Source organism: Calonectris borealis, chromosome 3, assembly GCF_964195595.1.
Source record: "Calonectris borealis chromosome 3, bCalBor7.hap1.2, whole genome shotgun sequence".
NCBI classification, from domain to species: domain Eukaryota; kingdom Metazoa; phylum Chordata; class Aves; order Procellariiformes; family Procellariidae; genus Calonectris; species Calonectris borealis.
Window position 1 is genome coordinate 113930145 of NC_134314.1, and position 14807 is coordinate 113944951.

The window sequence follows — 14807 nt, forward strand, 5'->3', positions numbered from 1 at the left end:
TTCCCATTCTTCTATTTTCTTGGAACAATGGTAAGCTTGCTCAAAAAGCGAGAGAGGGGGAAAAACACAGGCTACATACATAAGCCCCAACTTGTTTTGTGTCTAACAGCTGAAAGAGGAGAATGCTTTGAGCTCCACTTCCCCTCCTCCCCACTCCCCCCAGGATCTCCTGAAGAGTGCCTAAAGTGCAATAATTAACTTTCTCAGGTAGGAAGTGAACATTTTCAACAAGAGCTTGGACACTACCCGTGGAGCTTCTCACAGTACCTTTGTGTCCCCTCCAGGCTGCAGGCTAAGCTGGGCTCAGCGCAGCTCGGGGCCTGGCTACCCATTTCTCACAGGTGAAATGATAGACAGTCCCAGCCATGTGAAGCAAAAGGGGAAGGTGCTGTGGGTGTGGTGGAGGACAGCCCTGTTTAAGGTGTCTAAACTCTATTTCAATGCATGAAGTGTATGGTAGCAATAGGAGACGCAGCTGTCCCCACTCGCTGTTGTTTCTTCCCCAAAACTGTTCTGGAGGCAAAAGAGGAAACCAGAGCAGGGTTTAAGAGCTTTCCCTTTTCTTTCCTGAGCCCTAGGGTAGCCATACCAGGACGAGACAGAAGATGGCACTCGAACAGCACCAGATGAACAACCATCACACTTAACACCTCTAACAGGGGCAAGAGTTATAATCAGTGTAATTAAAAAAAAAAACCCTAAAACCAGGAAAAACCGTACAGCCACTCAGCCACGGGGTAAATGTTTTCACTATCAAAGCTTCAAGTTTGCCATTAATGTTTTAAACTTCGGACTGTAAAGGCTAGACATGTTAAACAGTACCTGCTAGCTGTACTCTCCCTCAATTCACAATACAGCCTGGTAGTGTAGTTAATGTTTCTCTCAGAAATAAAAAGCGATCTTGCACTTGATTCCATGCGAAAATGGCATTTGGGTGTGACCACCCTCCAACTGGCTTTTGTCCAGTCGGTTACCACCAGCGAGGGAACTGCTCAGAACAGCCTGGTAGGGTCACAGCAGGGTCTGCACACCCCAGGGCCCACGGTAACTGGGCTGAGCTCTCCGACCCAGGAGGTACCTCGTGGTCCTGCAGCAGCTGAACTGTGACCTCTTGTATGAGGCTTGCATAAAGAAATGAGCAGAACGCGCTCCCAAGTGGTCATCCATGTTTTGAGGATTAATGTTAACTCTCAGCTTTCTACACGTAAGTGTTCTCATATTCAGTACTGGAGCTAGTATTATAGCTTCCTCAAAACGTTACATTTCATACCAGTTTGTAAAGGGGACAGCTTTGCCAGATAGAAGGGAAGACTGAAGGAACTCAGGGAGGAAAAAAAGACTAGACTATTAAAGTTACCTTTTAGCATTTACTCCCTTTTTAAAAAAGAATTACAGGCTGATAGATTAGCCAGGTTCATGAAGAACTAGAGTGACAGAAAGATCATTCCTCTAATTCATTTAGAAATAGATCAGACAGATTTCTATTTTACAGATAGGAAAGTGAAATTGCTTTACTTCTCTCTATAAGCATGGTTTTTTTTCAAAATTTGAGAAGTCTTGTTACAGCTGCAACACTAAGAAGCTTCAGAACCCACAAAGGTCATCTAAACCAGATAAACCCAATACAAATGAGCCAGAACTTTAAAAGCTTAATAAACCAGCTCTCTACTTCCTAAAGCTGTTCACTGATGAAAAGCTCTCCCCTTTTTCTTATTGCCAATGAATATGGTTATACTGCATACAGTGACATACCTGCATGATAAAGATGTGTTGTTTCCCTGAAGGTTATCTTCTAGCTGCAGTAGAGTGCAAACAATGCGTTATCTCTGCAGCAGCAGGATTCAGCACCCCATTGTGTTAGGTCCTCTTTGAACACAGGAAGACAAAGGCAACCTCAGCCCCACACCTCAATGAAATTACCTTTGGCCACATAACAGATGTCTGAAGCTGAGGTTAAGGCTTCCCCCAGTGAAGCGAGCAGTGTTTTCCTCAGGCGTCAGCGCGCTGGGTGGTTAAAGGGGGCAGAGAAAGAACAAACATCTGATCATTTCACCCCCACATCTCTTTTGTAAGAGCTCTTCTGCCTCTATAGAGATATGCGGCCCTGTCACCTCGAGACAACACTGCAACAAAAGAAAGAGCTGGCTGTGGGTGCTCACACTACCTAATACAATCAAACTCCTTCCAGGGACATGCCAGCTTATCAGTACTAGTTGTTTGCTCCAGTCCAAGACAGCATGCCTACTCTCAAACAAGCAGCCTTTGCCTCTGTATCTATACCATCCCTATATGGGACAGGAACCTTTTTTTTAATTCTTTGCACAGCACTTACACCATTAGCCTTCTGTCCACAACCCACACTGTAAGTAGGAAAACAGGAATTGAGCAAGATTTAAACACTTCTATGGGATCCAGCGTGCTTTTAGAAGGCACAAACTCCTGGGCAGTATTGGAATAGCTGATGTAAAGTCTCCTACCCTTACTCGGTAAACCGTCTTCCAAAGTCTATGTTAGCCCACTGTTTACTACTCGTGGTCAGATTACCTGGTATGCTGGTAACTCAGTTCCAGAGGTGCTTGACCATTGCCCCCCCAACACAGTGTCCAGGAGGACTTCTTTTCAGACAGGGAATTTTGAAAATCGCTAGATGCCACAGGTCCGGCGTTGTGCTTAACCCGCTAATTGTTTCCCAGTGGTGGGAGGCTATCATGAAGATACTGAGTAGTTGTGTAGAGATCCAGTCTGGACACAGCAAGGCTAAGCCACAGGCAGCAAGTTGTACTGGGACCAGACTGTCTCTGCACAGTTCGTGTCTGCTAGTACTACCCTGCCTGCAAGTACTTCATTCCAGCCCTCTGTTATGCTGGATGGTGGAGAGCTTGCTCTACCATATTTTCATTCATGAAAAAGGAGCTGACTCTTTTTCCCTAGAGGTTGCTTGATTACAGGTTAAGGAAGAGGTTGAGTAACTAATTAGCATAACATAGTTGGTACAAAAATCTGTTACTTCCCAAGTGGGATTTGAACCTACATTTTCCAAAGACAGTATCACCCCTCTAATACTGCCAGATGGACATCGACAGCCAGAGGAAACTTGACACAGCTCTCTCTTAAGAGGTCCATGGCCCAGCATACCCTGGGCCTGAGGCTTACACCACCACCACAGTCTATACGTTATGGCCAATTCATCAGTTCAGAGTCACACAAAGAAGAAGCCAGAGAGGTCGCACTTAAGAGAAACACAAATTGGCTCCACATCACAGGAAGAGAAGATTTTGCTTTTTGATGATATGCCAATATCATGCCTTTCTCAGATCACAAACCAAGGCCAGAGGCCATATTATGTACAAACAACTGTAACTGGCATCTTTTTCAACCCTGAATAATCTATAAAAATCCTCCCTATACCATCAGGCCAGAGGAACTCTTTCTATTCTAGAAAACACATCTTCCCGTATTTCAGCTGACATACCCGTGTACGCGATGCAGCTGCCAGAACACACCAACATATTTGATGATGATCTTGTGGCTGTCACATGAAGGAATAAATACAACAGATGCATCACCTGGCAATGGCAGCAATGGAGAAAATGAAGCACAGATGTACATGAGAAAAATCAGGGGTTTAATGATAAATTAGCAGGTAAGAAAGATAATAAAGAATCAGCGAGTTGTGTTTGACCTATTCAGGATCTTTCCCGCGTCAGATTCTTAAGTCTTCAATTAGATGGTAGCTATCGGGAAAAAAGTGTCAGCTTTAGGACTTAAGCACCCACCAGTGGCATTAGTCTGAAAGCAAAGTTTGGGACCTCATTCTTGGCAACACTCATTAGCAAGTTTTTCTGATCAGCTAATGACTTATTTTCTCTCATTCAGAATAAGTGTCTGTGGAGTACTCGACACAATCCTTGGAAGCGATACATTACCACCCAGCTGTTCTATGGCAGTTTTCAAGTCACACAACCAATTTTTGGTACAAGAATGGATCTACATTTCCACTTCAGCCTTGATCTTCAGTGCTGACTCGATTTCCAGTCCACTCTCAGGACTGCTCACGCAACTGACACACTGCTTTATGTTTCATTAAAAACAAAGTCACTCCGTGTCCTGAAGTTGCTCACAAATTTGGAAGTCCACTTTTAAAAAAAGCAAGCTGCTTTGTCACCTTGGCTGTGAAGCATTAATCCAGTTTACAGTTTTCTTTCACTTTAAAATTCCAGCCACTCTGTCATATAAATACAGTTTGATGGAGAAATCTCACCACCTTCATGGCAATCATCAAAAACCTGCAAAAGAAAGCCTGTGTCAGTAGAGCAGTTATATACAGCAAGCGTGATCTAACTGGAAGTAACATGCTCGCATGTTTTCTGCTCCTTCCCCAGTAGAAAAGCAGTAGTCTAACAGAGGCCAAAATCTAGGAAGTCCTATGCCAGCTCTGAGGAAGAAAAGCAAAACAGACCCCACTGTAGTAAATGATGCAAACGGATACACTGGCAAGTTTTACCTACATATCAGTTTACAATCCAAGCAGGAGAGACCAAAAGCTAGACAGAAATGTTAGCTTGTTAAAAAACATAAATAGGCAAACTTGGGATCATAAAATATAATAATATAATGATATAATTTGGAACAGTCTACACTTGACAGCAGCCTTTCACATACAGTCCAGTAAAGAGACAGGATGTAAGTGGGAAACATCCTAGTCTAAACTAAAGAACCTGCCTCTTACACCACCGCTAAGGCATCACGGATAACACTCATAAGCGTAGAAAGCCACAAGGATCACTCACGGGCGTAACCTGGCAATGTGCTGGCTGGCCATTTGCAGGATTGTATTCAAAATTTGTATACACCCACCTATTCATATACAGAATTAGTTACTTACGGGGCAGAGTCCACATGGCGTCCTGACTAATCCAGTGGGTTGTATGAGAGGACTAACGGCTCTGTACAACTTCATCTGTCCATCCACACTGCCTACCGTCCCTTCCTTTGCAGCAATAATAGTCATCTCCACTTTTCCATCATATATTAGTGTATTTAAAATGGTTTCAATGTCTTCCATTGACAACTCTACCTAAGAAATAATTGGTAAAATAAATACTAGGAAAGACGCGTGCCAGTAAGTCCTGCAAGGAGGAAACGAGCAAACACCATGAGTAACAAATCCTTAAGAGTTCTAACCGAGCCCAGATAAAGGCACTCCTCTCGCTGGGCACTTTATGGGGTTGTGCAGATACAAAAAGAAAAGCAAATACCAATACCTCCTACCTCCCAAGCACTTCTGGATTACACTAGCCTTGGCTTACCAAATTATGCACCTTAAGTGTCTACATCATCCTAACATGATACATTTCCAGTTTTACAGGAAAACAATCGTGAAAGAAGACAGACTACTGAAGAGATGCCTGTTGATGGTGACTGATAATTGTGGGGGTATTTTCCCCTCCTTCTTTTTTCCTCCCCTAAAACTGTTTGAAGTGCATAGGCAAACTTGAGAGAAATTATAAAATATAAACCGGTTGAGATCGTTAATGGAAAACTTACTCCAGTTCCCATCAACAAAAAGGAATGTGAATGCTAATTCTTGTATACGTCTTTGAAAACCCACATGTACAAAATACCCTGGAAACCCATGCAGCACCGATGACCCTCCTCAAAAAGCAATAAAGCAGCAAAGCCCACTTCCAATACAGTAACTGTAGCACTTATCGGACCCTCACCAAATTTGCAGGACCCAATTCCTGCAACTAGTCATGCACTGAGAATTTTGAGAGTAGTAAGATGAATCTATTCTGACCTTACTGATACCCAGTTCACAGATGTATTTCCACACCTCATGGGATGAGGCAAATGAGCTGTTCCTCTGTATCATGGGGTTCTGTTTGCTCTCTCGAGCTGCTTCTGCCTGAGAAAAAGCAAAGATGAGTTATAGTCAGTACTCACTGCCAAGAGCCTCCTTCATGGTTCAGTTTCAGGCAGACTGAAGTATAAAAGTTGATTTCCAAACCATTTCTGGGACATGTTTTTTATTTAGCATTTAAAGCTATGTCCTTAAGACTGATGTACATGAGACAATGCAGTGCACAACCAAACATAACTTTACACTAAATATGACACAAAATTTACACAGTGATTTAGATTAATATGAAGGAATATCAGCATCTGGTGTTTTTTTGACACAGAAGAAGTTTCTGCTGTACCTAGTGCCAGTTAAAATATATTTTAATGCAATAGAGAAATGCTGCAATCTGCATAGGACTTATTTAACAGAGAGCAGGCTTCTCTTGCAGTTATACTCAAAAAAATTGTCTTCTAGGCAGAGCTGACTGCCTAGTGCCTTCCACGCTCTCAGAAATTAGGAGCTCTGCAGGGAAAACAGTGACTTTTGCTAGGTTTTTTGGTCCTGTGTTCTTTGCTGCCTAGCTTGTCATTGGACTTTGGAGACACAAGGATTCACTCCCTGTACAGGGTGTGAAACTATGCATTACTAAAATGCAACACCATCACACTTGCTGTGACTAATACAATCCAGTACAGATTTGCCAATCCAGTTATAACAACGGCCAACACTTAGGGAAAACACTGTGGAAAACTTAAGCCTTGTCTGTCACTTTTCTTTTATGAAGAAAATAATTACTTGCACAAAATGAATGGAAGGTAACTTTTGTAGTGGCACTCACCTTACTCTGTAGAAATTTAAAACACTGTTGATTTAACACCTCCACAAATTCAGACTCAAAGTCTTGGTCACTGTACCAAGCCCCACCAGTCACTGACCGGTCAGGCTGCAGGTTATATAGCATATACACCTTCTTCTTGGATGCCTGTTAGAGAAAAGTGCACAGCTCTTAACAGCTGAAAGTCTTCCATAAGAAAGAAAGATTAAGAAGATATCTGCAAAAGAGAGAGCTCATTATTCCTAAAACTAGAGTCAGCAGTCCAGCTGACTCAAGCTATCATTAACATGTTTGACTCACAGGTAAGATGGAGATAAAGAGAAGGTCAACAATTCAGATTCCTCATAATTTTGTAATATAGTGTTAGAAGAGAGAATCCTACTAACAGCGTGCACACAATACAAACCTCACTAAAGAAGATCTCGGTGTTTAATTTTAACCTATTGACTCTGATTCCCCTCCACAGTCAAAGGAGGGCAGGAAAGTGTCTTTAGAAGACAGCAAAGACAAACTTAACAGAGGCTTACAACTGTTTCTGCAAGAGACAAGCCATGCTGATGATAGGAGGACCCTTACATGATTAAACCCTGCAGCTAAAGTTAGCCCTTGCGAGCCCACTCCTTACTGCCGCACCTAGACAGGGCGAATGGGAATGCTGCTTCAGCCCTGATGTTAGTAGTCGGACAGTTGAAGGACGATGGTTGTCCAAAGGACTACTCGGCAACCACTGAAGCAATTTTTGCAGCATTACATCCCCTGTACGACTAGATGAAGCCAGCGTCTCTCACAAAAACATGAAAAAGCTGCTTCTCTATGTCCAACTTCTTTATCTCCATTTTATTTTTATTTAGGAAGTTACCCTCACCTCTCATTCCCTCCTTGCCCCCCCCCAAAAATGCACACATGCAAGCCAAGGTATTGCCTCCATGGTGCAGATGAGACTGGCACGTAGAAAAGGCACACAACATAAAACTTCCAAGAGTTCACAAACAAGTGGTCTTCCTGGTGTACCAGGCCCTGCAACAAGACAGAATCTCTGCAGGAAACCAAGAGAATGTCCAAGGAACATGCTAATACCAATGATTTGTAATTAAGCAGGTAAGGGAGAGCAGGATGCTGCATGAGCATTACAACAGAGTGAGAAAAAGCATGGAAAAGGCTAAGCCCTACACTGGTACGTGAACTGTTTGCAGGCAAGATAAGAAAGTACTTGAGTAACTGGAACAAAGTAGAGGAACCAAGACTAAAACAGAATCAAATGTCTCAGAAATTGTTTAAAGTAAACAATACAAATCCAGTATGAACCAGATAACTGAAGGGAGTTTCAGGATCTCTGGGGGAGAGGAACCTTGCAAGGCCACTTGCAGCTAGATAACCATATCACTAGTCCCATATAAAAGGTTGAGATTACTTCAGTATCGGAAATACCCAATTGCGATACAGCAACGTTGGGACCAATGGAGAAAAAGTAATTATGGGCAGGTTGCTTATTTGGGTGGAGACTGAGTGGAGAAAGGAGAAAAAGGTGGTGGAAAAGAGAGTTAAGAAAAAAAAAAAGAGAATAAGGTATAAAAAAAAAATCAAAGAACAAGAAAGGGCAGGATCTGCAGACAGCAGGAGTGTGGACGCCTAAGGACAGCAGAGAAACTGACCTGTGGACCCAAGCCCATTGGTATGCTGGAGGGAAACTTCCCTAGGTTTATGTCCTAAAGACCAGGCATGGAAGTGCAGAGAAAACGCTGACAGAACTGCAGATTAGTAGTAAGCTGTGTGAGAGGTTTGTGAAGGGTAACAGAACTATACAACAGTTGTGTGCAATAAAGAATTAGGAGAACTAAAACTGCAATTTGATAGTAATAGTGTGTAATTAGTAGTGGTGGGAAGAGTGATAGAACTGTATGTTAATAGTGATGTGTTTATTAATTAGATTATTAATCAGTTTGTTAGTAGTATGTTGATTATTTATAAATATTATAGCCTCTCGCATCTGTGGCACCTCAAACCTGCACACTAAAGGCAGAGAGTCAAATGCTGGTGCATAGTCAGTGAGAAAGCTGGAGGCAGAACGAGGTTTCTCTGCTCCCACTCTCCTGTTCAAAGACACACAGCATGCAGAACACGTTTGAAATAGTTTAAAAAAAAGTCATAAAATACTCACTGCCACAGATTTAACTGCTTTAATTAGTTTCTTGCTTTCCAAGTTTTTCAGTATCTTGTTGATCTCCGTTAAAGGCAAATTACTTTTGTATCTAATGTCCCTGCTCCAAATACCTGTTTTAAAACAGAGAAGTGAATGGGAATGAATAGAAGAAATCATTTGTTTCTGTACATATTCACAAACCAAAAGTCACATCACAACATTGCTTGACTCGCTTGCCAACCATAGGATGTATCCTCGATCCTACCACTCCCGGCAAAAGGGAGGGAAGGAACAGAAGGGGATGGAACAAAAAACCAACTGACAAAACACGAAATGCATACCACAACCACCACACTGTCCTTCTGCCCTTTACCTCTCTTCCGAGAGCTCTTACAAGTGAACCCCATTTCACTGCCAACATGAATACATCACAGAAATGTTCTTGCATTTTTAGGTAACTAGTGTTTGCTTCAACAAAAATGTGACAGCCCGTTCTACCTGCCATCTCTCAACCACAGCGTGCAACAACTGCTGAGAAAGCCTAGTTCCTAGCAGTGGTTTCTGCTGGCAGTACACCTGTTAAATCCAATATAGATATTACATTTTCTTTTAAGTACTGAGTGTTCTGCAGATTCCTCAGCTTGACAGTCCCATAGATAAATTGTAATTTGTATTCCAAATATTCTGAAAGAGCCCCCCAGAGAAGTCAACCAGGACAGGTTGTTATTTTATTTTAATAAAGAAATATGTCGTCTCCTCTTTCGTTTTTACAAAGTGGACACATGGAACATTAGCTACAGACCTGGTATGGGGACTCTAGATTTTATATTTGTATTGTCTGGACAAGCATTTAAAAGTTTAGACAGGAATGGTTCCATAAGTAAACATAGTTAGTACCATTCACAATTATAATTTATTTAAACTACCTTTGTTGCCTGCATCTTCTATAATTTGGTAAACCAGCTTCTCTTGATTGTCAGAGCCTTTCATTTTACTGTAAAATAAGACAGACATCAGGACTTTTGAAAGGTCCAAAATTTGAAAGAAGTTGGATTTGCTTTAAACTGAAAACAAGTACTATGAAAAAAAACAATGCACAAAGGAAAAAAAAAAACCACACAATAAGCCAGCCATTGGCAAATATAATACATGACACTAAACCTCTCTGGATCAAGCCAAGCTTGCCAGTGAGAAGCCACAGTAAAGAGAAAAGAGCACAGTATGAAAGAAAAGTGACTAAGCAGGAGTCGCTCGACTGGTCCTAACAATGGGGAATTCGGAGTCACGTATTAACACAACTGTGGAAGGTCAAACACAGCATGAAGCATAATTTAGGATAATCTGTCTCTAGACAGAACGTCTACAAAGGGATAGTAGCGTGCTCCCAACTCTAAAACATGCCTTTTCACTGGTCTGAGAAAGACTGAACTCAGCAATCTTTTTCTAAAGCATCTGAAAGAGAAGATGACAGGCCTGCACTGAGGATAATTTTGAAGGATATTTCTTTCCAGAAAGTACCTTTTACTCAGATTTACATAGGCATCACAAAACATGGTTAGAAGGTACATTTTAATAAATCAAAGAGCATAAGTAGCAGTTCAAGTGGCCTCCTGGAACAGCTGTAAATATGAGCACAGATCCTGTAACATGAGCAGTGAGGAAGACCACAGAACCACAGTTTGCGGATGGTATGGTCGGGCTTCAGCTGGATTCCACCCAAGCATATACATGTTTGCACAGATCACTTTGCTGTCATCTGGACCAGGAACTCTGCTGATAAGTTAGAGCTATAGTCCCACGGCACCCTCTGTTCAGTAGAAACCACTATACCTAAAAACAGTTTTCAGGATCAGCTCAGGGGAGTTAAGTGTACCCTCCTGAAACAAGCAGTTATCTTCTGTAACATCCACGTTACAGAACCCATATTACATTGCCGGGTGTCTTCTCAGCAATGCTGCACGTGAGTTGCAGAATTGTGTTCCAAATATATTTATCATTTATTAGCAAACACGAGGCTTACCTTGCATTTTGAGACTCTTTGATTCTATATAGGAGACCTGCATTGCTTCTGAGAAGGTCCAGTTGCCCCTAGGACAGATGGGCACAAGGCATTTACTTTCCTTCAAATAGCTTGTTTCAGAACATGGCAAGAATCTTCTAAACTTCTAAAATAAAAACCTTATTTCATGTCCACTGAATAAAGAAAAGGGAAAACTAACATTTCTAACCACTGGAAACAATAATACCCTCGAAGATATTTTTTTCCCCTACAAGTATCCACTTATCAGCTATCAGAAGTAACAAATACAGTTCCCGACCCTTCCCACAACATCTATGCACTTCCTATTATTTCTCCTAACTTTCACCATTGCACGAGGGACATCAAGTTCTTGTATACTTTGCTCTCCCTTTCCACCAAAACACTCGTTTGCCTGGCTACCCAGAAATCATGTTGGAGCTCTGCTGAACAAGTTTTGAACAATTCTGAGTTCCAGTAGCAAAGTTCTGTTTTTTAATAAGTAGAGATCATTGCCAGCCAGGATCGACAGTGCCTCTCAGAGGCAAATTACTGGCATCTCACACACACAAAACATTTGACACTTGTGCCTAGGCCAGGCAAATTCTTATTTCCTATTTTGAAGGGGCAAGCAATTAAACAAGCCCAAGAGCATAACTGTGTATAACAGCATTAACTAACATTCACTCTTTCATTGCCAGCTAATCCTTTCCCCATAGTTACAGCCTTGTTTCTTATAGATTTCCATTATGTGGTTGATTGGAGCTCACACCTCAAGATGATCCCCTTCGATGCTTTTCTACAGATGAAGTACTTGCAGCTTATCTCAAGTGAAGAGATGCTTATTAAGGCTGAGCTCTCACTGCAGTTTTTCCCCATATTTGAGGTACTTACTAGATCTCTCCACACACTCCCCACTCCCCGAGGCATCTATTTTAAACAAATTCTAGAGACTTAACTATCTTTGAAGCCTCATTGTGAAATTTGGCCAGCCCTTTCAAAAGTTATTGAACACACAACCTCACATCTATAACAGAAAGATCAAAAAGAGACAGAATCAGATTACTTCCACTGCCACCTAGCATGGTCCAAGCTAAGAAGTTCCTGTTATTAAAAAAAAAAAACAAAACAAAAAAACACCCCACCTTGCTCAGTTTGGATACCTTCAACATCCTTCTTTCTGAGAAAGCAAGTGCCCCTCTTCTCAACAGTGCTCTCTTGACTGCACCACTCAGTCTGCTTTATTTCCTGACTTCACACCCCCATGAAGCAGCTAGCTACGGAACCGAACGGAATTTTGATCTTTAAAGACCTTGAACATTTAGCTGATACTCAAGTTTATGCCACACTGAACCAACAAGACTAAACAGCTACTATCTGTTCCTGAACACATGGCAGAAGTAGTTGACTGTGACCCTCACTCTTATCTCAGGCTGACTCCTGCTATAGTAAAGTGAGATGTGGGAAATTTACAGAAGATGCAAAAAAAATTCCTTGAGATGTTTCACCTGCATATTATCAGAGTAATCCATGACTTTGGGATTTTGTGAGGGGTTCGGAAAAGACCGTCACATATAAGAGCATGGGCTAACATCCCTTCTTTTATCTCTAGTAATTCATTCCCCATCATTAATGAGCCTTGTGGTTATCACTTGTGGCCATCTTTACATCTGCTGAACCACTGCAACTACACTTGCACCCGACTGTTACATTAGACCATTGTATCACATTCTGCTTTACAAAGTAATATACAGGGAAAAGACCACCAAAGAACTATAGACACATCAAAAAAACAAACGTGGTATTTCTCAGTGGTAGCTTCCTCAGCTAGAAATCCATATGGATATGTCAACTTTGTATTACAGGATGGAAAGAGTAAGTTGAGGTATGTTTTAATTGGTTTTGGCAATCATAAGTGCTTATGGCTACCGAAGGTTAGTATGGCAGCTGTACATTATGCCAAATGCTGCTAAATCCAAAAGGATTCATTTGCTAGCCCTGCCCAACAGGTTGCTACCATGCAGACTGTGTGTATGAAGAGTGCTCCGGGCTGAGATGAGGAAGCTGAGATCACCCTACCATCGAGAGCAGCCTGTTGATCGCCATGGCTCGCTGCTGGGCTTCCATGTGAGGCATATCATTTTGAATCACCTGGTCTGTGATACCGTGAGGGAACTGATGACACAGCTCAATAATCCTGGGGGAGGAGAAAAGCATGTTTAAAATCATGTTCTATGGCATCCAAAACCAAATCCAAACAGTATTAGAGTCAGAATGAAAGAGAGGGAACAGAACAACTCAGGGGAAAAGCACCCATGAACTGCTTCTTGGCCATATCTATTGAGGGAACTTAGCATCTACTCCCTGTGCTGATAAATATGTTTTTGCAACTGCTGGACAAACTACCTTTGCTCTTTGTGACAACACTGAACGTGGTGCTCCACTTTACTTTTATGTTGCTCTCATTATTAACAACATGGATTTAGAGCTCCCTGTACAGTTTCATTGTACAAAAGGTTCTGATGGGAAGGAATTGCTAGCTAGTCAGAAAACACAAATACTGATGAAATACCTTTTAGAAAAAAATGACTTAATGCGGAAAAGCCACAATTTCCCTTTCTGAGAGCAGAAAGACACCAGGGCAGCCGAAGGTAACCTGACCCCATCGCTCACTGCTACCGAAGCACCCCCCGGCCCCAGCACAAAACGCACAGTGCCCCCAACAGCAGCAACCCCTCTTTCAGGGCACATTTCCTGGCCACCACCCGGGCCGCGACCAACGCCCCCCGAGGCACCGGCGCGCCCTGTGCTCTGCCTGCTCCCTCCAGGACACTTCCCTCGCCTCCCTGCCAGCCCCCCCACACCCCCAGCGCGCCCTGCCCCTTCACGCACCTTTTCCCCCGGCCGCCAGGGCCCGCACCGCCCGGCAGCCTCGCCTCCCCGCCTCCCCCCCCCCCCCCCGCGGCACCACCCTTCCGCACCTGGTCTCTATATCCATGGGGTCGGGGACCTCCGGCTTCACCTTCACCTCCGCCATGGCGCGGCGCAGCGCACCCAGACGGGCGGCCGCGCCACCAACCCCACCCCTCCACAGCGAGCGTCGCGGCGAGATGGCGTCAGAACCGCGCGGCGGAGGGGGACGGGGTCGGTTGCTAAGCAGCGGGACGCGGACCAATGGGCGGCCGCGCTGGCGGGGCCAGGGGCGGGAGGGCGGGGGCGCGGCCGGGCGCGCGGCGTCTGTGGTAACGGGAGGGCGGGGGGGAGCTGGGATCGAGCGGGGATCGAGCGGGGTGGGCTGGATCGAGCGGGGCGGGCAGGGCTCTATACCGGGGATCGAGTGGGGTGGGCAGGGCTGTGGGATGGGATCGAGTGGGGTGGGCAAGGGGCTCAGTAGCAGGGATCGAGTGGGGTGGGCAAGGCTGTGGGGTGGGATCGAGTGGGGTGGGCAGGGTGGTGGCTGGGACCACGTGGGGTGGGCAAGGCTGTGGGATGGGATCGAGTGGGGTGAGCAAGAGCCTCAGTAGCAGGGATTGAGTGGGGAGGGCAGGGCTGTGGGGTGAGATCGAGTGGGGTGGGCAGGGGCTCAGTAGCAGGGATCGAGTGGGGAGGTCAAGGCTGTGGGATGGAGTGGAATCAAGTGGCGTGGGCAAAGCTGTGGTTGGGATCGAGCGGGGTGGGCAGGGGCTCGGTAGCAGGGATTGAGCGGTGTGGGCAGGGGCTGTAGGAGTGGGTGTTGAGTGGGTGGGCAAGGGTCTGCCATGGGACCGTGTGGGGTGGGCAGGGGCTGTAGGAGTGGGTGTTGAGTGGGTGGGCAAGGGTCTGCCATGGGACCGTGTGGGGTGGGCAGGGGCTGTAGGAGTGGGTGTTGAGTGGGTGGGCAAGGGTCTGCCATGGGACCATGTGGGGTGGGCAGGGCTGTGGCCAGGATAGAGCGGGCGGTCAGGCTCGTGCAGTGGGACCGAGCACGGTG

At 44.4% G+C, this 14807-nt stretch overlaps 2 protein-coding genes and 1 long non-coding RNA gene across 4 annotated transcripts in view; 2 read left to right on the plus strand and 1 right to left on the minus strand.

The window, feature by feature from the left end:
• The window catches only part of LOC142080992 (uncharacterized), a 6386-nt gene extending 2262 nt beyond the window's left edge, over positions 1-4124 (plus strand). Inside the window, exon 3 of the long non-coding RNA XR_012673189.1 lies at positions 3877-4124. This is a non-coding gene — a long non-coding RNA (uncharacterized LOC142080992). The remainder of the gene's footprint in view (positions 1-3876) is intronic.
• POLR3F (RNA polymerase III subunit F) lies at positions 3605-13964 on the minus strand. Of its 2 annotated transcripts, XM_075147367.1 has the most exons (9): positions 13819-13961; positions 12917-13034; positions 10841-10908; positions 9747-9814; positions 8839-8951; positions 6684-6827; positions 5801-5908; positions 4886-5077; positions 3605-4286 (listed from the first exon to the last, which is right to left on the minus strand). In XM_075147367.1, exons 1-9 carry the CDS (start codon positions 13872-13874, stop codon positions 4209-4211), a joined length of 945 nt encoding a protein of 314 aa, XP_075003468.1. In that variant the 5' UTR covers positions 13875-13961; the 3' UTR covers positions 3605-4208. The 2 variants fall into 2 exon arrangements, with proteins under 2 accessions (XP_075003468.1, XP_075003469.1); XM_075147368.1 differs by lacking the exon at positions 10841-10908 and having other exon boundaries at positions 13819-13964.
• DZANK1 (double zinc ribbon and ankyrin repeat domains 1) overlaps positions 11584-14807 on the plus strand; it is a 28694-nt gene continuing 25470 nt past the window's right edge. The window contains exon 1 of the mRNA XM_075147354.1: positions 11584-11723. Within this exon, the coding sequence (XP_075003455.1) occupies positions 11616-11723 (108 nt within the window). The 5' untranslated portion in view covers positions 11584-11615. The remainder of the gene's footprint in view (positions 11724-14807) is intronic.

Bases quoted from the DNA above. Each gene is read 5' to 3' on its own strand.
- POLR3F (XM_075147367.1), bottom strand. From the start codon at position 13,874: ATGGCGGAGGTGAAGGTGAAGCCGGAGGTCCCCGACCCCATGGATATA. The intron at 5,909-6,683 runs GTGAGTGCCACT...GCTTTTTCTCAG, and splicing joins TTAAATTTCTACAGAGTAAG to GCAGAAGCAGCTCGAGAGAG. The intron at 5,078-5,800 runs GTCAGAATAGAT...ATTATTTCTTAG, and splicing joins GTGAACTGGGTATCAGTAAG to GTAGAGTTGTCAATGGAAGA.